Source organism: Glycine max, chromosome 14 (genome assembly GCF_000004515.6).
Source record: "Glycine max cultivar Williams 82 chromosome 14, Glycine_max_v4.0, whole genome shotgun sequence".
NCBI lineage: Eukaryota > Viridiplantae > Streptophyta > Magnoliopsida > Fabales > Fabaceae > Glycine > Glycine max.
This window is the reverse complement of record NC_038250.2, coordinates 27,235,878-27,261,451: the sequence shown is the minus strand read 5'-3', so window position 1 is coordinate 27,261,451 and position 25,574 is coordinate 27,235,878. Positions and strand designations below refer to the sequence as shown.

The window sequence follows — 25,574 nt, the reverse complement described above, 5'->3', positions numbered from 1 at the left end:
TAAAAATTAACTATATAGTTATTTAAAAAGCATCAATAAATAAAGTATAATTAATTAATCTAGGTGTGACCGAGCAGGAGACAATGGCTTGGATATCATGACTTGGTCTACAAACTAATAAAGCTTAAAGTGGAGATATCATGCCTCTATGACCAAGTAGAACAAAAAGAAAAGTTAAGAAATGAGTTGGAGCTTATGAATAAATCACTTGAGGAATCTGAGGCTCAGTTACAGAGTAGAACAGTGGAAAGCAATGAGCTGGTGAGTCAAATTGCTTTATTGAAGAAGGAAGCAAAAAGGTCACTTGATGAGCTAAATAGGATGAAGAATCTCAAGTATGAAAAAGAGTTGGCGGGTAGAGTGTTGCAGTCAGAGTTAGAAGCACTTAGAACTCAATATAATGACTTGAAAAGTTATCTTCTTGGGGATGAGGCTGAGAAAGAAAATGTGAGAAAGCAAGTTTTCCAGCTAAAGGGTGAACTAAAGAAAAAAGACGACGCGTTAATGAACATTGAGAAGAAAATGTGAGAAACCATTTTCTATATGAATTTTGTCATAAATAACTTTTTAACTTTATCAATATAATATTTAATAATTATTTGCAGAAAATGGTCCAAGTCTGGCGTACAAATTGGTCTGTTTTATGGCCAATATCATTACTAGCTGATACATAATAATTTGGAATCCTATACCTTTTAAATCAACTTCAAGAATAACATTCCTATGGTCCTCAAGTACAACATATACATGATCTACAAATGATGGACTCGCAGGAGCAAAAGAGATAACGTGCACATATATATCTAGTATTGGAAGTGTTTCCACTTGCCAAGAAGTTAAACAATTTTATTACTAGTGGCATGCAATTCTCAACCTCAACCACTCCTAAGCCTTTGCCCATCAAAATCACCAAGAATCCGTGGTTCCAATGTTGCAACAATGACCAAAATAATCCATACATAAAATATATTCATTCAAACTAGACCCATAACATTAGAGCAATAAAGTTACAACCCATCCTCAATCAAAAGAGATTCTTCCCAATCCTTCACCCTTGGAATCAAAGGATGAGAGGAAATCAACAAACACTATTGTATTCAGGTCATGAGAGAGAGGTTCCACCGAAGGTATGATGACTCACCTCCTAAATGGAGGTGTAGAAGAAGAGTGTTAAGAGTAATATTAGATGGTTAGAGAATAGCTGCTTGGATACAAGGTTAATTAGAAGTCTTTTTGAGAATTTTTCTGCTGAAAAAGCTTTATATTTCAAGTAGAAAAACTATCAAAAACACTTTTGACTTGTATCTAACCAGTTCTTAAGAGATAAGCTCTTTATAAAGAGCACTCACCTACTTTCATTGTATCTTTTATCATTTCAATGTTTTATATGGATCACTCCTCTCTTATTCTTTGAGTTGTACATATGATGTGTGGCCACATACCCATCAGGATTCTGATAAAGTTCAGATACTTGATTGGTCAACTTTTAGTAGTTAGGGAAGTCAATTAGTTAGGCAAACCTAGCTTTCTCTTTATGTTAAAGTACACAAGCATTTGAAGAAATTGAATGTCTGACAGCATCAAAAAAATTTAATTTACAAGTAAATTTTGTTGTGTTTTCATTATTATCTTATAGCAAAATCAACCATCCCTTAAATTGATGATATTCATTCAAGTGTCCATTCTCACTATTTCACCAAACCTCTTGTTTAGTCCCCATCAAATATCAATAAAATTAGATGTCAAAAATACAGTAAGAAGGTTAATTAAAGGGGAATCATATAACATATGCTTGTCAATCAGCAAACGATCATAGAGCATTGCATCAGTTGACCACCTCTGCTCCCTTCCATTCAAAGTTATATTTTTGTTCTACTTTGTGTCTTGGCTCTCAACTTAAGACATATATGTAGCATGAAGAGGAAAAGCATCAGGAAAAAAATTGATGTATAAAGTGCCAAGGGCAAATGCAATGTTTTAAAAATGTGTTAGTGGCAAGGCCTCAAGATCAGAAAAGTTTCAAACCATCATAAAATGAATCTAAAACCAGAGGCAGAACTAGTGGCAATCTTATAAAGGTATATATGGGTACTGATATGGAGGAAAGCCTTGATCTCGTCGCTATGCATTAGATAATATTATCCCTTATTATTTGACCGATATAGAAATGTTCATACCCATCAGTGAGAGTGCATGAAAGAGAAGATCAAATGGACAACACACACGCACTGATTCTTTTGATTTGGCGTTCTTATCATTATGTTCAACAATTATGCTGCAAACAGGAGGTTGGATCGAAAGCGAAAAATCGAAACTTTTACATCCCAACTTTGGCCATTACAGAAGTAAATGAAAAACCTCAATTTCAACAACCACTTTTTAACCTTCTCTTTACTATTCTTTACCTCTTGTGACTTTCATATTAGTTACATGGCGCTATAGAATTTTTTTTAAGGAAACAAATTCATGTCATTTTATTAAGGATATCAACATACATTTTGAGGAAGACTATAACAAGTTTTATGAAGGCTTCTCTAAGAACCTGAAACTTGGTATTCATGAGGATTCTCAGAACAAGACAAAGCTAGCTGAATTGCTCAGGTATGACTCGAGTAAGAGTGCTGATGAGATGACCAGCCTCAAGGACTATGTTACCAGGATGAAGGAAGGACAGAATGAATAAAAAGTGGCATACCAGACATTATTTCCTCATTTTAAATAATCATATTGGCAAGTGAAGTAACTACAATAGCAATCCCCTGCCCCCAAGAGAGAGATGTATCTATAACCTAAAGAAGTTACTTATCATTCAATGAAGTATCACGTACACTCACCTTACAAGTAAGCTCTCCTTGGAAGCCACCAGCAACAAGAAGATTATCATTGACGGCTAATGTGCTAATCTGGGTCTGAGAAAATCCTTCCAACAAATTTCCTGCATATCGATACAAGACCAAAGAATGCATAATTAAGTAAAGCAAAGAAATTACATATGTATACTTAAGTAAACCACTATTGAAGCCGTTTAAATTGTGTTCCTGTATAAAATTAATCATAATTAACACACTTAACTAAAAGAAATTCTCAAATGAACCATGTTATGTTCTCCAATTCATTAACCAGTAACCACACATGATACATGTATATTGAACAGCTGTAAGTTTGCTATGATTTATTAAAAAATAAATACTCGAAAAAAGAGAAGCTGAAAAGTAAACAGGAGATAAAGATGTATGTATAAATGACAGTGACATGGAAAAACGCACGAAACCTGGTTTTGGTGCTGCTGAAGCCGAGCTACGGAAACGGCAGATAAAATGAAACGAAAGAAAAATAAAAGAGAAGCAAGCACAGGGTTCGATTTGCAACAAAAGAGGGGCTAGGGTTCAACGTGTACGACCTCCAGGAGCTGAGTACTTCGAACTTAAACCCGTGGGAGCTGAGTACTTCGAACACGTGCCTAATTATTTTTTTCCCCCAATTACGACGGGCTTCAACTTAAACCCATTGTAAAATTTTTGCATATAACATTCTAAGGCGGTTTTTAATAACCGCCTTAGAAAGTACATCGTAAAATGAAAATTTTTTTCCAATAATTACAAAAATGCCACCGCCCCAACTTTTACATCATGTCTACAATAACCGATGTAGATCAGCAGTCGTAAAAAGTGCTTTTTTTAGTAGTGTTGCTAGAATAAAACTTGTCAACGATAATTTTACAGTCCAATTCAAAGATAACCGGTTGATAGCCCATGGAAGCCACCCAACTTAAAGCCTAATATAACCCCAAAACCTCACCATATTTTCACCATTTAGTTTTAGCAATGACAAAGTGCCCATATTGATCACAGAGGGACATTCCCCAACAGATCTTGGTGGGATTTTGCATAATAGCTACATAAATATTACGTTTAGGGGCATTAGCTGCTCTTCCATCTAAGAGGATAATGGTTAGGGGCCAACATATACCTTTGTTGTTGGATTTCTTTAGAGCTCCTTCAATCACTAAGGACTTTAGGTGCTCTTCTAGCACATGCTTCATCAGTAAAAGACTTATTCGTCTGCCTACCCATATGTTTCATAGCATCATGCTTGTGTTTTCCTTGTTCACTTCATCCAACTGATGTAAGAAACATAACAAAGATCTTTGAAGTTTTCAAATTGAAATAACAAAGGTTCCAAGATAGCCTATAAATGAACTTTCTACTAACATTTTTGACTAACCTCAAAGCTAAGGAAGACATGCCAGCAATTCTCCATTCCAGCTTCACAAAGCACGCAATCCAAAGGGCACTCCACACCCTTATCTTGCAATCTCACATGAGAAGGAATACAATCCCGACAAGCCCGCTATAAGAGAAATTGAACTTTGCATTGGCAAGAATCTCCAACTTCCACAAGGCATCCCAATTACCATCAACTTGGAACTAGGCAATATTTACCACTTTTTTCGTAAACAATTTATAAGCAGAACTTACAGTGTAAACACCACTTTGCTTAGGAGCCTATATGCGCTTATTATGGTGGACATAACTAAATAATGGAACATGAAGGATCAAATCATCAACTTTCTATTGGAATATCTTTTATCTTTTAATCTTTATTATTTATGCGAAAGCTAAAAAGATTCATAGGTCCATAGCCTAGGATAATTCACCAAAAGTTCTAGGATCTACAACATGTTTGATTATTAAGGATTGAATAAAATGTCTAGATCCGTAGCTGGTTCCTAATCTAATCATTCTTCAACAATTGTTGTAAGATATTTGTGACTATCAATCACGAACACAAACAATGACATTATGGTTCTTTATCAACCAGAACCTCTTTATTCCTCAATGGGACCTTCGTAACTCTTCAGATGGGAAAAAGAGAAATTATGTGTGGCGGCTTGGTATATTAGGGACCATAGCCTTCTTATAGCGTGTTAACCTAATAGGGTTCTCATTATCCCTAAATGGGTCAACACTGACATCTGTTCATTTAAGTTCATATCATCTTATTTAGTTGTGTAATGGGTTCACTTAATTTGACTACATAAAATAAACCCACTAATGATAAATAGCTAACATAATTGTCTTATAATATTAGTCCATATTAATTATTGAAATAGAAAATTCCAGCAATCTCTCATTTAAGCTACATATTGTAACAATTATATCACAATTCCTTAGGCATGCATATGTATATTATTTATCCATAAACTTTCACCCTAACAACCTGGTTCATCTCATGTATCAATAATGAAATTATTTTGGTTTTCATCACTACAACAAATGTGACTGGACCCCAATGACCATCACATCAATACACTCAATGTGATCTCAATCATGCCTATTTCCAATTGGTCCAACTTAAATCTTTAGTGAGATCAATCTTAAGTCCTTAAGTAAAATTTAAATATTGCACTTAAATAAACAAGTTTCATAATGAACATATGAATTTGCAATCTTTATTTATGCAAAAAATCAAATACATGAAATCTAAATCCAAACATAGAACATAAAGACTCCTACTAAATCAAGGCAACAACTAAAACAACACAATACAATCAATATATATGCTCATGCTTTAAGTGTCAACCATTAATTAGTGGGTCAACTAGCATATTATTTTTTCCAATATGTTCTACAAATATCATTTTTTCTTAATTCTTTTTTTAACAATCATATACTTTATGTCAATAACCTTTGACATGGTTGAACTCCTGTTGCTTTTGGATTATAACATTACTAAGTTATTTTTACAATAAATACTTAATGTCTCTTAATGTTTGTAACAACAAGCAAGCCAATGACATAATTTAGCAATCATATCATATGGTTCAATGCATCAAAACAAGGTATTAACTCCACCATCATGGTTAAATAAGTATCCTAATGTGGAGTATCTTCTATTTATACATCCCACAAAATTGGAGTCAGAAATACATTATGATCTCTAAACTTCCAAACTTTGGATATGTGAACATGTAGTTTCTTGTTCTCTTCAAATAGCACAGTACATGCTTCACTACTTTCTAGTATTGCATACCATTGTTACTCATATATCTCCCTAGGACTCCCACTAAAAAAAAGTTATGTTAAGACGGAAACAAACTTAAACATACATAAGACTCCCCACAGCTAAAGCATAAGGAATCATTTGTATCTATTTTTTTCAAGATTACTAACGAGACGCTATTTGAGACTAATTTGTCTCTTTTAGCAACATGTGTATCTTCTGGTTTATTGTCTTTCATGTTGAATATATCCAAAACTATATTATGACTAGAAAGATGTCGTCAACATATAAAGGGTCATTTTACTCCCACTGAACTTTTGATATATGCAATCATCAAACAAAATTACCTCAAAATCATAAGAGATAATAACTTGATGAAATTTATAATACCATTGACGGAAAGCTTATTTAAGGTCATAGATGAATTCTTTTAATTTGCACACCATAAACTTAGAATCACCTTAAGCTATCTAGTAGCACCATATTGTTCCATCAATGTTTCCATTTAGAAACATAGCTTTTACATTCATCTAATGCAACTTTAAATCAAAATGAGTTATCAATGTCATTATAGTCTTAAAAGAGTCTTTCTATAAAACCGGAGAAAATTCTATTTATAATTAATGTCTTCCTTTTAAGTAAAGTCTTTGGAAACAAGACGAGTTTTACATATCTCAACATTACCCTTTGAATCCCTTTAAATTATAAATATCCTTTTACAACTTATGGGGTTCACACCTTTAGGTAATTTGACAATATTCCAAAAGTCATTGTCAATTATTCATTTTATCACATAATTAATAGCATTAATCCACTTTTTAAGGGTTAAAACATCGTATGACTTAACTAAAGTTGATTAGATCTTCCTAAGTCAACCTAATTTCATATTCATGTTCTTAAAGGAATGCATCATAATAACCTAAAGTTGCATTTCTCCTTTTTTTCTAGTGGATCTTCTAAATGACACTTCTTGAGGTTGTTGAGTTTAAACTAATGGGGGCTCATTCTTAGTCCATAGCTCATGAGGGGTTTTAGTGACTACTTTACTTGGCACCTTGTTGAGGATATAAATTGTAATCTTTAATGTCTTTCCCCAAAGTGACTCTGATATAGAAGAATCATACTTTTTACCATGTCTTTAAGAGTTTAGTTTTGTCATTCTGCAACTCTGTTCATGCTAGGTTTGTCCAACATTGTATATTAGAGAACAAGTTAACACTAATTGAAGAAAAGAAAAAAAAGTGAAGGGTTTTAGATATTGTTCACCTTTTTGTCATATCTACTGTAGTATTCATCATTACAGTCAGATTTGACAATCTTAATTTTCTTTCCTAACTGAAGTTCAAGTTCAACTTTGAAAGACTTGAAAATATCTAGAGACCAATACTTTTCATCAATTAAAGAAAGAGTAATCGTCTATGAACATAATAAAATATATTTGTTTATTCTATGAATCCATAGGGAAGGGATCACGAATTATTATATGTATTAGTTCTAAGACATCCTTAACTCTTTTGACACCTAAATTCCTTTTATTTGTTTGTTCTCCCTTAATACACTCAATACAGACTTAAAAGTCTGACAAATCTAAGGGTCCAAGAATTTCCTCTGGCACAAACTTCTGAATTCTCTATATTGAGATGTGACCTAAGCGCCCATGCCATAAAGAGGCGAAATTCTCATTTAATTTATGTTTCATACCGTGCGAATCCTTTGCAACATTTCTTTATAGGAACACTCAATATCAATTAAAGGCCCATAACCAACATCACTTGAATCACGAGAGATTAACTTTATTATTTCCAAATGAATAAGAATAATTGGATTTGTCCAAAATCGAAAAAGAAATTGAATTTCATCTAATAGACAGTGCAACATAATTCTCAACCAAATCCAAATAAAAGTTTTTAAAAGCAACCTAAAAGTTCTTATAACTTCAACTGCAACTTTATTGTCATTACCCATATAGATGATTCTTTTAGCATCACTTGACAAATGACTCTACAAGCAATGTTGCAAAAACATACTTATGTGAGTAATAACACCAAAATCTACCTACCAAATGTCCTTGGGTACGAAACAATGTACTTGGGTTTCTTTTACTTCATATGTCTCATCTTCTTACAAATGTAACAAGTAAATTTCATATCTAGTTCTCTTGTTTCTATTCTAATTGAGAAAAACTTTATGTAGTATCCTTGAGTATTTTTCCTTTTCTTGATAATGACTTGATTTGATCTAAGATCACGATAAACAACAACTTAGTATGCTCTAGCATCATGATAAATAACAACTTACGTACATGAATTGGACAATTTTTTTAACTACGAAAAACTCTAATGATACTTTATTTATCATGATAAACAATATGCAATTTTTTTCATTATGCTCTAGCATCATGATAAATAACAACTTACGTACATGAATTGGACAATTTTTTTAACTACGAAAAACTCTAATGATACTTTATTTATCATGATAAACAATATGCAATTTTTTTCATCACGATTAATGGTGTGTTACGTATCTCAATTGACTCCTTTTAAAATGACAGGTTTGGGATTCCAAAAAATATGAGTAATGAAAAAAAAAAAGGAGTGGTAGCAACAACTACTAATGAGAGAACAATAAATATGCAATTCACAGTTTATCTTTATGGTAATTTTTGAAACTCAAGCAAGATACGTAACACACCATTAATCCACAGTCTTTAGATTGAAATGACTAACTACAAATGATACTCTCAATGCAATGATCAAATATGAGTGATAAGTCCTGTCAAACCGTGGTTGTCTTTGGACATTTCATTGTTCACATGGAAAATTAATTTGGTGATATATTCTGTCAAGTAATAATTATCTTTGGACACTTCATTCTTCACATGAAAAACAAATCCTTATAATTACCACACATTTACCATCACAAGCATGTGATTATCCAGTCAAATTATGTCTTTCTTTAGGCCGAACACAATTCAAATAAATAATTCAATGTAACATTTGTATAAATTAAAGCAAATTAACCTACCCAACAAAAATTACTTTGACTATATATTATTTCATTTAATCCAACAAAAAATACCATACAATTTAATTAAAATATAATATCTTAAATTTACACAAGTTTCACACATAAGTACAAAAAAACACAAAACTATATGTACAATAACTTTCTAGCGATCACATAGCAATCCTTGAGCATGAGAAATATCTCTCAAATTAATTTTAATTTCACCGTCAAAACTTTATATAGTGATTAAAAATTTCAATCATATCAACAATGTACTGATAAATCATATAATATGAATAACATAAATCATATATATAGTTTATAAAATCCAAATTATTTGACTGTAATAAATTACATCAAAGCAATACTTAAATCCAAACTTATTATAATTAACCCATTATTTTCACTCCATATTTAAAATATATGCCGAAATAAATATCTTATGATATAATAAGATTCAAGATATATTTCTACGCTGATTTCTTGAATGGTAGAGGAGTGTAAAACATCAATCTTTATCCACTGATTCTTACATACCAAAAGAAGCTTTCTTTAATTCACAAATCATATATTGGATATTTCTTTATCATTCACAAAAATCAAATCCATATATTCGTAAATATATATACAACAATATGTACTTAACCCATTCTTAATCAACATAAATAAATATTTAATACCAAATTTGATGCAAAAGAATATATATATATATATACTAAAACGAAATCAGTATCAAAAAAACTTTAAATTTTCCAATAAACTCCTGTATGCCTTATACAAGACTCTTCTATCAAAATCAGTGAAATCGAAAACGTAGAACATAAAACCTTATTAGGAAACAAAATTGAAAACTCCAAATTATGCATGTGTAAAACACATATAATACCCACTGGCTGGAGGCTATATAAGGCATATATAAGTCTTACAATAAACGTAAAACATTTGTTCCTTATATTCCTGTATCTGGTTCAAATTGTAAATAAAAACTTTTGAAACCGAAACCTCCATAACAGGATTCATTCAAGAAACTCTTTCCGGATATCAAATAACTAAAAAAAAAGTTAATTATTAATTCCTAATGATCAAATAACAACGATATGTTTTAATACCACTTGTTAAAATATCTTTTACCTTTAATTTTTATTCTTTATATGAAAGTTAAAAATTTCATAAGTCTATAACCTAGAATAATTCACCAAAAGTTCTAAAATCTGCAAGGTATTTGATTATTAAAGATTGAATAAAATATTTGGATCTATAGTTGATTCCTAATCTAAGTATTCTTTGATAATTGTTGTAAGATCTTTACGACTATTTACACGAACACGAACAATGACATTATAATTCTTCCTCAATTAGAACATCTTTATTTCTCATTGGAACTTCCTTCGTGACTCTTCAGTGAAAAAAAATTATGTGTGACAACTCGATATATTAGAGATCATACTCTTATAGTGTATTAAGCTAATAGGATTATCATTATCCTTTAATGAGACGACAACACTGATATTTATTCATTTAAATTCATATCATCTTATTTAATTATTTAATGGGCTCACTTTGATCATATTAAATATATAAATTCATTAATAATAAATAGTCAATATAATTTTCTTAAAATATTAATCCTCGTTAATCATTGAAATAGAAACTTGCAAGGCCTTTATCAGTGAATAAATCCTTGACAAGTTGGACATTCCACGCTTTATAATTATGCATCAATAAGTTATGCACATGCAGATCATGAAATACAGAGGGGTCATTAGGACTTACAGAGGGGTCATTAGGACTGAGACATAATCTACCATTATTTTTCAGCCAAGGTTCATTCCAAACCTTAATAGTACTACTAGACCCTACGGACCATATTTATAGCCTTCCTTTAACAATACCTAAGACGCGCAGATGCTTCTCCAAACATAGGAGGGGTTGGGACCAACTGCAGCCTCCAAAAAGTCCTCATTTGGAAAGTATTTAACTTTGAAAATCTTAGAAACTAAAGCTTAGTCTGGGCTAGAAATAAACTTCCAGCTTGCTTCCCCAGCATCACCAAATTGAAAGCATAAAGGTCCCTAAATCCAAAAACACCACCCTCTTTATTCACTGTCAACTTCTCCCAAGCTAACCATTTAATAGAACACCACAAAAATGAATTAAGCATCACTTGGATCTCATCAAAAAGGGAGTGGAGAAATTAATAAATAAATAACTCATAGGATAAGTGGGGATAACTTGAGCAACGAATTTAATCAATACCTTTTTGTTTGCGATAGAAAGATATCTCCCACGCCAAGAGTTCAACCTCTTCTAGATACCCTCGTTAACAAAATGTAATGTGGTTTTTTTGCTTCTTCCCAGCACAACAAGCATACCAAGATACTAACCACCACCAATACTTTCCCTCACTCTTAGCACAACAAACTAGCTGCCTTTACGTGATTATGCACATTACCACTGAAAGTAGCATCTGAGTTCTGCAGATTAACTGCCTGGCCAGACGCCTACTCATAGATCTGGATAATCTCTTGCATCTTAATTACGACATTCAGATGTAGTGACTTTGAAAAATAAGAAGCAATTGTCTGCAAAAAGAAGGTGAGATACAATTAACACCATGCAGATCTCCCATGCTCTCAGCTTTCTTGATTTACCAAGTTAACCCTTCTGCACAAATAATGAACAGGTAAGGAGACAAGGGGGGCTCGCCTTGATGCAATCCCCTTCCTGGAATGATAGGGCCTACCAAGCCTTCATTCATGATAATTGAGTACGATTCAAATGTCACACATAGCCCCAATTGACCCAATCATACGCTTTACTGATATCGATTTTGAGAACTACTTCACCAACCTTACCTCTTCTCCTACACTTCATGTAATGAAGAATTTCAATTGCAATCGTAACATTGTCCAGAATAGAACAATTCTCCATGATCGTCGACTGCTCTTCTGATATGCAAATTTGATATAAAAATGATATAATGTGTACCTAATGCGTAATTAAGTGTTATTAATTTATTTTATAAATTATAAAACTTAAATACGCCTATGTAAAAATCGACTCTCATACGCTGTACTTATTTTACCAAGAGAGAAATACAATTGCCTTGGTAGTGGAATACGAGTAATTTTTTATCTTATTATAATAGTAGTATTTTTCTATTAGTTCTTTAAAATAAACAATAAATGAAAAAGTAAAACATATTTAATATTTAAAAGATATAAGTATATTTATTTTTATTTAATATAGTAAAAAAGATTTTATAAAAAGATACGGAAAATTTAAAATTATTCACTGCAAGTCTGCAATTTAAAATTTAGAGTATTTTTTTATCAAAAGAATCTAGTTATTACTGGAGGAACTTCTCAACGGTTCGTCAAACTTAGTAGGTAAAACCATGCATGTAAATTAAATAGTCTTCCATTCATAATTTTAGCCTCGTTTGGTGTTCGTTTTCTGCCACAATGGCTGCACCGCTTTGTTTTCAGCAGAAATATTTTTATGGGATTTCTTCAAGAAACTTTGACCAGAATAAAAAGTTCAGATGAACAAGAAACAAAGCAAGGACAGAACATCATAGTTAATTGGTACACCAGTCATTCTGTTCAGAAATTGAGCCCTACCGTGGCGACCAATCCAGAACAATTATCAGTTTAAGCTGTAATAGAGCAAAACATTAATTTAATTTTGAAATTGATATCATCAGTTAATTTAATTTCTGATCTTACTTCAAAATTTATTACGTACTCTTGAAATTTTGGGTACAATATTACTCTTGAAATTTGATCCTTAATCATTAAATAAGCAACTAAATTAATTTGTGATACTAGTAATAGAAAAGATCATATAACTTGGCATTGTTGAAGTTAATTAAAACCAAAATTTATTTTTCCATAGCTAGTAATAAATTATGGAAGTAACAATGAGATATTTTTTTAATATATTCTCTTATATATTTCATCGGGTTCTATATTGATCATTTTCAATTGAATCATCAATATCAAGAAAACGAAGTTAAGTCATTAAATATATCTAAAAATAAAACAAATTTTCAATTATATCCTAACATAATTACACATCCGACTCATTTCACTAATAATTAATTAAATGTTTAGTCTATATTATCATCTCATATTCTCTCTCTTTCACGTTCTTATTAATATTCATTTATTACTCTATTATCTTCATCAATGAATATGACTAATAGCAATCTTCAATCTCAATGTTAAAAATAGTATAAAGAATAGAATTAGAAAATCATTATTAATAGGTTAATTAATGACTTATAAATAGGATCAAGTATTCTTTCTAAAATGTGATCAATATATAAGACGGGATGGAGTATTAGTTAAAATTTATTAAAATTACTAGTATAAAATTATAAGGTAGCTTATTGAATAAATATTTCTTTCATCCTTAATTATAAGATTTAAAAAAAAAATTATTTATCTCTTTTTATAATTTTTTTTTTAATTTTTAGGTATATTAATTATTTTTTCTTAAATATTATTATTTAATTATTCTTTCTTCAAATATTAATGAGAAATAATTAAGTGAATAGAGAAATAAAAAAATAATAATTATGAATAATAATACCAATAATTAATAATTTTAATAAAATTAATTACTTTTCTTAAGAGATATAAATTAGTTAAAATTATCTTATAATTATGGATGAAGAAAGTAATGACCAAGTAATTTTATAATTTTTAATAAATATTAATTAATAACAAAGAATGTATTAGAAAATGAAATGCTGACAATAAATCCTTTAACACAATTTTTTAGCACGTTTCTTTTTAAAGACTCTTCTAATGCGCTATTAATATTATAAATTTATAAATAAAGTTCATAATAGAATGAGACTCGTTAAATTATATGATTTTAAATAAATTGTAGTTAATAACAGCGTGTTTAAAAAAGTTTCTGGTTACCTTTTACTCAAGTGTGGTAAAAGAAAAGAAAAAAAGGTTTTTGTCAAGTGTAAATCAATTTAAAAAATACTAATTTAAATTACCAACTTGATGCTTTACACCGTTATAATGTCATGTCAGGAGATATGGTTTGTTATGTTAACTGCGAAGTAACAAATCCGCAGAGTTTTATTTTTAGCCTCTGTCATCTTCCTTGTGGGAAGCACGCATATATTGTTTGGCAAGGGAAGGAGTCTGACAATTTATCATATGGGTGTAATTTTTTTTCAAATTTATCAATTAGTAGTTGTTTTTGAATTTTTTTTTGCTTTTATAATTTTGAAGTTGTAAATATTTTTTTTACTTTTATTTTACGAATTTAAAGTGGTTATATTTATTTACGACTTTCAAATTTTAATACGTTAAAAAATTGTAAATAATTTTTTTAGATTAAGTATTTAATAAATAATTTTTTTGCTTGTTTTAGTTTTATTTAATTATTTTTTATATGATTTTATTTTATATTTTTTAATTATTATTTTATTAAATATTTTTTATATTAAATAAAAAAATATTAAATATATATATAATATTAAATAAAACTAGTAAAAAATTATTTATTAAATAATTAAATTAAAAAAATTATTTACAATTTTGTTAAAAAATTAACTTAAAACAAAAAGAAAATGGAAGTCGTATATAAATATATAACTTCTAAATAAAAAAAAATAAAACACTAACGAATTTAAAATCTTAAAATAAAAAAAACATTTATAACTTTAAAGTTATAAAAACAAAATATAAAAAAAAACATTTTACAATTTTAAAGTCAAAAAAATTTATCACTTAAAAGTCATAAGTTAAAAAAAAATCATAGATATTACAAATTCTAATTTGATAGTGGTTACACTTACTACGAATTACTCAAACTGAATAATAATTCAAAAGTAATCTCAAACAAATTCAAAAAATAATTACCCCCATATGCTAAATTGGCCGGAAGAGTCTCCGTGGCTTCAGAGTATTATAGTGTTTCTATCTTGTGATTATTGGAGCCATCCTAAAGCAAGTCAAAAGATAACTAGAGTTCTTTTTTATTAGAGTATTGGTTACCCCATCCTAATAATAACCTACGGAATAGTCCTTTCGGAATAGTCCTTTTTTACTTGTTGGACTTTTTCTTAGATGCATGTGGAGTGGTTGCACAATAAAGTCTAAACTAAGAATTTTTTTGAATCACGGACAGCATGAAATACAAAATGGTATTAGAACCTGAGTCCTTTATAACGAATAAGTACACAATAGAATAGAAGAAACAAATATAAAATTGTAATGATTGAAAACCAGCAATGTAAATACCGATATGTTTATAATTTATTATATAAGTATATATATCTAGTTTATTAATATCGCAACCATTGATTTTTAATCAACAATTATAATTTATAATTTTAGATTTTTGTTTCTTTTAAAATGTTGCAGTATACCTATTAATTTAAAAGAATCAAATTCGAAAAAGAAAAAAATGCTTATCAGTACGAATTCGTACTTGTACAAGATGTTTTACCAGCTCACCAACGTTGATTTGTGTCCAAAGCTTTCATTATAAAATTGCTCATCTAAACTCAACCAATCGCATTTTTCAGCTTTGGTTTTTATAGTGTTCGTGCATAAAACTTTCACGCTATATAGCATTTTCATAAAATTACGTCATAAAAGAATACATATCTTAATGGAACACCCAGCGAAGAATCGGAGGAAAATAATTGGGGGGAAGAATACTAAAGAAGACCATTCAGAAAATAATGGTGGAGCTGGTGAGACTGAGATTAGGGGTGAAGCATCAAACCAAGGTATCACAAGAGGGTCCTTCCATCAAGAAGCAAGCTTTTCAAGTGGTACTGGTCAGGGAAGTTTTGACAATTCTTTTGTATTTGATTGGTCAATCTTTGTCACTTCTTGTATCATTTAATCTTTATTAATATATTTCTTTTGCCTATAAAAAAACATTTTAATGGAAATTAACTTTAGTTAAGGAGAAAAATGAAGAAATCCATATGATTTACAAAATGGATGAAACTTAAACGATAAAGGCCTCGCACAACACTGTATCACGTGCCTTCGTCTTTAAACAAAAAATTAAAAAATAAAAGTATAAGGAGAATTCGTATTATTGTCCTGCATGAAATGTGGAGAGAGAATCAAACTTATTACATATATATAATGCGATTATAATGTCTGTATGTTGGTAGTAAAAATAAATTTTATTAATTAACACATTGAAAATATCAACATATGAAAACATGGAGGTATTGAGGTTGCTAATTAGATGTGCCAAAAACAGAGTCCATAGTATTGTTGATGCATGATGTTGACAACGGACAATATAAAAAAGGGAAATTGTGAAATCAACAAAAAAAAATAGTTATTATAAAAAAAATAGTTATGATGTTATCTTATATATTGACAATACTAATGCTATAGTGAGTAATATTAATGATACACGTTAGTTGATTATGTTGTGTATAATTTATATTGTAATTAGAGTTGTAACTGTGATTAGTTTTAGTTAAATAATAGATTAATCATGCTAACAATAGGTGGTGTGATTAGTGAGATAGTTATCAGGTTACTCGTATTAATAACCTCTAGTTTCGTTTTAATATTGCATTTTGTATAAAAGGTTAACACCTTTATTCATCAAATAGACTCTCATCTCTGTCACTGATTCTTTCTTGTTCAATACCAACAGTGGTATCAAGAGCACTAGGTTGGTGCGATCCAAGGCGATCTCGACGCAAGAACGATGGCTTCGACAAACGGAAATGGAGTTTTTCTGGCGCATATGCCGATTCTGGACGGGAAGAACTACAACAAATGGTGCATTCAGATGAAGACGATATTCGAGATGCAAGATGCGCTTGATGTTGTTCAATCTGGGATCCAAGATTTGGAGAAATCAGCATCTGATGCTCCTGAAAAGACGTTCAAGGAGCTCAAGAAACGTGATTGTAAAGCCCTTTTCCTTATACATCAAGGTGTGGATGCAGTTAATTTCGAGAAGATAGCTTCCGCTGCCACGACCAAGCAAGCATGGGAAATTCTTGCAAAGGCGTATGCAGGTTCTGACAAGTTGAAGAAGATCAGGCTCCAAAATCTTCGAAGACAATACGAAATGTTGCAGATGAATGATAAGGAGACAGTGGGCGAGTATCTTGGACATGTGCAGATTATGACCAATCAGATGAGTGTGTGTGGAGAATCCCTCAAAGAATAGATTATCATTGAAAAGGTGCTCCGATCTCTCCATTCTAGATTTAATCACATAGTAGTAGCCATAGAAGAATCAAAAGATCTGGAAATATTTTCGTTGGAAGAACTACAATATTCTCTAGAGGCTCATGAGGCTAGAATCAATGAAAGAAATGCTGAAAAGGATACTGTTCAAGCCTTGTGGATTCATGGTGGAAAATTAGGTAGAGGTAATGGCAATATGAAGAAGAATAAAGGAAATTTGAAAAATAAGGATAAAAGGAAAGGGAAGGGAGGTTCTGATTCTGAAAATTGTGACCAGAATCATAGTGATTCTGGAAACAGGAAAGGACCTCAAGAAAAGAATGGAAAGAAGCCTTGGAATAAGAAGAATGTGTAGTGCTACAACTGTCAGGGTTGGGGACACTTTGCAAAGGAGTGTAAAAATCCTAAGAGGCCTAGAGTTCAAAATGATGAGGCCAAATTGGTTCAAGAAGAGAATTCAGAATATGATCATGTGATATTGATGGTCACCACTGCATTAGAAGGAGGTAACAGAGAAGAAAATGCATGGTATCTTGACACTAGATGCAGCAACCATATGACAGGAAGGAAGGATTGGCTGGTTGATCTGGATCTTAGCAAAAAAGGGAAAGTAAGGTTTGCAGATGACAATACCATAAGAACTGAAGGGATGGGAACAATGCAAATCCAAAAGAAAGATGGAGGAATTTCTTGCATTTATGAAGTTCTCTATGTGCCAATCATGAACAACAACCTTCTCAGCCTTGGTCAATTACTGCAAAATGGGTATAGGATGTTATTAGAGGATAATGCTCTAAAGATATTTGACAAGAAGAATAGATTCATCCTGAAAGCCCCTATGCTGAAGAATAAGACCTTCAAGGTTGAAATACAAGCCAACCAGGAGGTAAACTGCTTATCAATCACTGAAGAAGGAGAGAGCTGGTTATGGCACAAGAGATACGACCATCTAAATTTCAAGAGCCTCAACAGATTACATGATCAAAGCATGGTGTCAGGATTACCAAAGCTGGTTGCACCAGGAAGAGAATGTGTTGGGTGTTGTATTTCTAAGCAACCAAGGAAGTCTTACAGGAACCTGATCACGAGTAGGACAAAGTCAGCCTTGGAAGTTGTATACTTAGATGGGTGTGGACCAATGGAGGTTGAAACACTTAGTGGTAACAAAATTTTTGTCACCTTTATAGATGATTTCACAAGGAAGGTATGGATTTATCTTCTTAAAAGGAAGAGTCAAGTGTTTGAAGTTTTTAGGAAGTACAAAACCATGGTTGAGAAGCAATCTAAACTGAGCATACAAACTCTAAGGACAGATGGAGGAGGAGAATTCACCTCTCAAGATTTTGAGATGCTTTGTGAGCAGGAAGGCATTGTTCATGAGGTCACCCCACCTTATACCCCTCAACAAAATGGAACTGCTGAGAGACTTAACAGGTCCATACTGAACATCACCAGAAACATGTTGAAATGCTATGAGGTTCCAAAGAAGCTATGGGGAGAAGCAGTAGCAACAACTACTTACCTGCTCAACAGAAGCCCATCAAAGAAACTTGATGGCATTACCCCGGAGGAAGCCTGAACAGGAAAGAAGCCAAATGTATCTCATCTGAGAATATTTGGATGCTTGTGTTACAAGCATGTACCAGATCAAAGAAGACAAAAGTTAGATGGCAAAGGAGAACCTATGATCCTATTAGGTTACCATCAAACTGGGGCTTACAGGTTGTTGGATCCAAATACATAAAAGATTGTAATAAGTGCAGATGTGGTCTTTGATGAATGGAGAGGCTGGAATTGGGACAAGATCAAGTGGCCGATGTAATGACCAAGCCACTGAGACATGAAAGGTTCAAGGAATTTAGGAAGTTGCTGGGAATGCAAACTCTAGATGATCTAAATTAAGAGAGAGTGTTGTGTATAATTCAGATTGTAATTAGAGTTGTAACTGTGGTTAGTTTTAGTTAAATAATAGGCTAATCATGTTAACAATAGGTGGTGTGGTTAGTGGCACGGTTATCAGGTTACCCGTATTAATAACCTCTAGTTTTGTTTCAATATTGTATTTTGTATAAAGGTTAACATCTTTATTCATCAAATAGACTCTCATTTCTATCACTGATTCTTTCTTGTTCGAGACCAACAGGTCAGACGGAGTTTTTGTTTAGAATGATATTATAACTTTTTTTATTAAAGAAGAAAAGAAGGATGTTATGTATGGTGCATAGTAACAAACTAGCAACATTGAAATTGTGAAACACTAAAATTCCTTGATGAATAGTTATAAAAGTTGCGTCTAAGGAATATTTTTGTTGTCATCGAAGTATAAGGAAATTTAAATCAAGTAACTGAGGTGATTACGTGAATTTTTTTTTGTTATAAAAATGAATTTTATTTGAATAAAATTTTAGTGCACGATTTTATAAGTTTTGCTATTGTTCTTTTAATTAAAAAATTAAAATTAAATTTTTATCTTAATATGTCCCACGATAAAAATTAACATTAAAGGAGAAATAATAGAATAAATTTCAAGAGTAAAATGCACCTTGTAAGAAGATAAAAGATGGAATGTTGAGAATGTCTAATTTAGAAAGTGAGAGTTTCACTCTTCAAGTTGAATATTCTAGTTTATAGTTTTTCTAACCATAGATTTCTTTAGTCTTTTTATATTTTTCTTTTCAAAACTCTTTTAAGTTTTTTATTCTTGTCTTTTTTTGTGTACAATGATAGTAATAAAGATGAAACCTAAGACATCATGCATATTATTCAAACTCTCTACGACAAAGCCAATCCTAGCCGTCCCATTCTCGTCTTTTTTTAATCTCAACTCTAAACTCATTTCATCCTTGATGGAAGCAGATATGAAAATAGTCAAATCCACCCTAGACTTGTTGCCATGCCTATAGCGTAGTTTATAAATAATAGATCCTATTGACCATGTAAAGTATCCTTAACACTCGCTGTATTTGGAAAATAGTTATTAGAGACCAACATTAAATTATTTTATTCTTTTATTTTTATTTTTGTTGGAAACACTAGTTATCGAAGATAATCATACTTGAGTCAAGTAAAATTAGTATGAGCAACACAATTCTCTTGGTCTGAATATTTAACAAAACTACATATTTAAATTTAAATTGAAAACCACTAATTTAACTAAAATTACTTCAATGATTCATGTATTCAGTGATTTGTCTTCTTACTTGAAGTCCTCTTTAGGAAATCATTTAAGTTTTCTCTGTTATAGTATTTTCTACTCATTTATATTATTATTTTTGTCATTTCACTTTATTTATTATGCACAATTATCAAGCCTAAAGTTGTCAAATGCATAATGATGCACTCACTAATTGACGAAGAACGCCAATAATAAAAAAAAATGTTATTCTTTCCTTCCTATGAATAAAGAGACTAAAAAAATTTGTAAGATAATCGACTGGCACGTGCCATACGGAAGTGGCAGGTCATCAACCAAAAACACCACACATCCAAGTTATCCATCTATTGAGATTTGTATTCTATATACGAATTGGCGGTTTATCTCATAATAAAATCTTGAAAAACATCCTACCGACTTATGTGAAAATAAGCAGACAGGAATTTTAGTAGATGGGTGGTGGCATTGACCCTTTATTGGGAGTAGTTGGCCAGAGTTTGAGTCTTATGGTGCCTGGACTCATCATCCACTTTGTGTTTATTCCTGTCAATAGTTTGGGCGTAATTGGAGTATGGGCAAAGCTACTCAACTCTCTTCTTTGCTCACAAGGGTCAAGCCACGGTTACACCACCAGGTCATTTTTCACATGATCTCAGATTATCAATGTCCCTCCTGATGCACGAATCTTAAATTTCTCCCTCCAAATTTAACCCTTTGGTGTAAAGTTGGTGCCGAAAGATTCTTCCGTTGTTTCTACATGTGAAAAAATAATTTATTTAACAAGATAATTCTTTTCCAATTTTTCACTTATTTTATGTGTAAGATTCTTTTATACTAACAATAACAACACACTACAATCAAAAATTAATGTGATCTAGTGAGATGAAGAGATCCTCGTAACATTTGACCCAAGAAAAAAAAATTCAATTTCTCTCTCCGTGTGACTATATATCACAATCTTAAGAGGATGGAATAGAAAATACTATTATTACAATCCTAACATGGATTCCTTCACCAAAAAGAAGAGCCAATCCTCGTGCTAATCAAATTTAGAATGACATCTCATACAGGATAGTAGCATTCTCTAGGCCAAAAAGTGAAGGTAGCATTAATAATAGCCTTTATTTAGAGGGATCAAGCATGCAAGTTTTTTCACTTTGGTTTCCACAACAATGCAGCCACCCCCACTGTGTAGCCCCTTTGATCCCCCAACCACGTTCCTTTGAAAAACCTTTAATCAAGAAAGTGGTACTTTTGAAAATGCATCTTTTCATTGATATACATGGGTTTATGTACATGTTGTGTTGTGAAACAAACATCAGAACATACTCTTCAACCTCCAATGAGCTTTTCCTCACCGGGGTAGCATCTTCCAAGTACTTAAAACTGGTACTACTAGTAAAAATTTACAATTTTCAAACAAAAGCTAGCTAACACCTAAACTCAGACATCAATATCGCAAAATTTTCCACCCATTTGGTTCTGAACAGCTTTCACTGCAGCAACTCTAGCAGCAGTGGCAGCCCTGTTTGCAGCAATTACTGCCTTGTTCACGTGGTCATCCTTCCGGGGAAGATTTATAGCATTTTCAGCTGTTTTCCTAGCAGCCTGCAATTTCAACCCCATAAAGGGTAACAAACATTTATGAGAACAGCATCATCATTTCTAATAGGTTTGAAGAATACAGCAATGAATCAAGGAGTAAACCACCCCTTTTTAGCCCTGAGATTGTAAGCATCAATCACTAATTCCAAACTCCACAAAACTTTTTCACTGTAGTACTTGACATTTTACAAAGTCAAAGACTTTAGAGCACAGTGGGGTTTACTCCTTAGGTAAGGCCAAAACAAGTGAATGTCTGTGACAAATACCTGAACTGTGCGAATGATAGCATCATTTTGTGGTGGTAGAGAGAGTTTGAGGTTGCCAGCATCCCATTCACCACATCTTCCATCACCATTTCGAAACATATACATGCCATAACCTTGCCTACGACCTTCGTGCCATGAACCTTCGTAATAGTGGCCATTGGCAAAGTGGTAGACACCAAAGCCATGTATTTTATCTCCAAAGTACTCTCCAGCATACCTATCTCCGTTTCTACAGCAGAAATGTAACACAACAGTGAGTTTATTTGGTAAAAAAGAAACTAAAATCCATAACAGGTTATGAATATATTGTCCACACCATATCTTTCCGTATAGTAACAATAGTTATTACCAGAAGAGAAATTTCGCAACACAAGTATGCAGTACCAATGTACCATTAATATTGCAAATTGTCAACAGACATTATCAAGGACTTGAAAAAAGAAACAACCAATTTATCAATCATTTAACTTGTCAAACTTTGAAAATTCAGCAACTTAAATAACCAAATTTGAAGATTTCAATACGCAATTACATTCATTGACAAACAACACATAGGAAGATGAAAAACAACAGCAACTTGGTACAACAAAGCCTCGCCTACAAATCTATAGAGAAAGAAAAGATTCAATCACAAAAGCCAATCAAAAAATCACCAACGAAATTCACTGTAGCATCACGGTTCAAAAACTGTTCACCCAAAAGACTATTTATTCACAAAAAGAAAAAAAAAAAAAAAAAAAAAAAAAAACAAGACAGCCAAACTAACAAAGTAAACTTAAAGAGCAAAGTTGTTTAAATTTTTTTCACCAAAATTAAGGAGTCTGATTTCCTTCTCACTTTTTAATTTTAAAACTGTTTTCTAAACCAACTCCACACCGTTTCAGCAATCAATCTGTCGACCAAAACTTATCAACTTTTGAAGTTTCTAAAAACAATTGTTTAAAAAAAAACACAGACACAACTTGTTCCTCCATCAGTTGTCTGAGCAACCTTAACTAAAAACACTTTTTCAAACTAATCAAACACACCCCAATATTTTCAAAACTTGAAAAACTAACCACACCAATTGAGAAGAACATAGAAAGAAAGAACCATGAGAAACAAACAAACCAACCTGAAATGGTAACATCCAAGTCCATGCTTGACCCCAAACTTAAACTCCCCAACATAGCAACTCCCATCAGAGCAAGCCTGCACCCCCACCCCATGACTCTGCCCATTACACCACTCACCAGCATAGGAATCCCCAGTGTAAAACTTATACACCCCAAACCCATGCCTCAAACCTTGCTTATAACACCCCTTATATTTACTCCCCCTAGCCCAACTCTCTATTCCATACCCATCATACTTCCCATCCACCCATTCCCCCTCATACCTCCCACTCTCAAAATAGTGGTACACTCCACTCCCACTACACCTTCCTCCATGAAACTCTCCCTCATAAAAATCCCCGTTGCTATAAAACTCTACACCTTCTATGACATCACCTTCACCAACATCAACATCAACAACAACATCGTTGTTAATTTTATTCTTATTCTTCTTATGTTTGTTCATACCCTCCTCCCTACTACTCATGGTAGCGTCATCGCCGATGAACCACTGAACCGGTTTCTCGCTACCCTTTGTCGAGAAACCGAGTCTTTTCAGGTTTCCATCCCACGCGTGCTTGAGGACCGAGAAAGTTCGCTGGATCAGTGACTTGTTCCGGTTCAGGAAATAGAGCGTCGCCGCGAGGAACACCAGCACCGCCAACACGTTCTCGGAGGTTGCCGCGGCGGCGCGTGAACCGAGGTAGAGGAAGTAGGAGAAGAACGTGCACGCGGTGAAGAACCCAAGAACCGGTCCAGCCAACGAGAACCGGATCGAACCGGGTCTAAGTCTAATTGGTTTATTATTCTTCTTCTTTCTCTTGCTGCTCGTATCGGAGGAGGACTTTTCTTCTTCTGGAAAAAAGTCTTCGTTGACCGAAGAGAGGCTATGAACGGAAGAACGCGTGGTGGTGGTGGGAGAGGAACACCGAAGCAGAGAGGATTGGGTTCGGGTGAGTTTGGTTTGGGTTTGGGTTTTCTTCTGAGCTTCCATCGGTGTGGGACCCACGTGGTTTTTTTCTTCTTTATCAATGCTCGCCGCGCGATCTGTAGCGCGAGATTCTCACCACGACGGTTGTTGTTGTAGCTCCCGGTGGCGCCGGCAACATCGCAGGCCGCGCACGGTGGCGCACGCGGTGGTCGAAATTCAAAAACAACAACAACAACAACAAAGATCGAAGGTTTTAGTTTTTTTTTTTTAACTTGTCTTCTAGGTTATTCGTTTAAGTGAAGGTTGAGAGAACAAAAAGGAAAAAGAAGAGAAAGGTAGCAGTGGAAGCGGAGAGTGGAGTTCGCAGGTTACGATGAAGCTTTTCTTTTTTGTTTTTGGTGTTGAGTGAAACAATATATACGGAACGATGGAAGATGGCGAGTGGGAGTGGGATTCGATGAGGAGCGTTTGATTGAGATCGGACGATCGTGGTTGATTGGGAGTTTGTGGCCGTGTGATCGAGGAGAAGAGGTCGCAGTGTTGGTGTTGAGTGTTGACGGGAACGGAAGATATGTGGATCATGATCATCACCACATTTTTTCTGTCAAAAAAATTATCATCACATCTTATCATTTTCATACTCATTTTTATTTTTATTTTTGGAAAAAAATCTTACCATGTGACTCGTTCAGTTGGGGGTGTCATGCAATTTTAGCCGCAAGGCTAATCAGTAATCACCATTAATCCATTATAGTGACCGTTCATTGATTTCTTTTTATTTATTTTTGGGTGTATGGTTCACAAGACTTTAAGAGCAACCTGAAATGAGCTATTAATATTATATTTATATTATTAATAATTCATAATGATGAGATATTATTAATTATTATGCTTAGTTTGGAGGGTATTTAATTTGTATGAGTTGGAGCCCCTCTGGCTGGCTTTTGAATTAAGTGAAATGGGCAGTTAAAACTAAAATGGCAAGCATTCTTTTTAGGTAAATTCTTTCAGTCTTTCTTTTTCTCGGTGATCAGAGATGGTTTTTCTAATCCGTGTGCAAGTAAATGGGAATTGTTTGAGAATTATTAAGAGTAACGTTTATATACACACGTGTTGTGTTCACTTTTTTTTAACATGTAGTACTAACTTTTATCTTGAAAAGGAAAGTTTTGTTTCAATAATGATATTTTTTCATCTTGTGTTTAGTAATAATTCAATTCTAACGGATAATTATTGAGAATGACTAATTTTGATGTCAGCAGTGATTATATACATACATAGAAAAAATCTTGAATTTATGCA

At 32.6% G+C, this 25,574-nt stretch overlaps 1 protein-coding gene across 1 annotated transcript; it reads right to left on the bottom strand.

The window, feature by feature from the left end:
• Positions 1-21,628: 21,628 nt before the first annotated feature.
• LOC100806547 (uncharacterized) lies at positions 21,629-24,843 on the bottom strand. The gene is made up of 3 exons (XM_006596126.4): positions 23,362-24,843; positions 22,248-22,476; positions 21,629-21,984 (listed from the first exon to the last, which is right to left on the bottom strand). Exons 1-3 carry the CDS (start codon positions 24,333-24,335, stop codon positions 21,820-21,822), a joined length of 1,368 nt encoding a protein of 455 aa, XP_006596189.1. The 5' UTR covers positions 24,336-24,843; the 3' UTR covers positions 21,629-21,819.
• Positions 24,844-25,574: the final 731 nt, after the last annotated feature.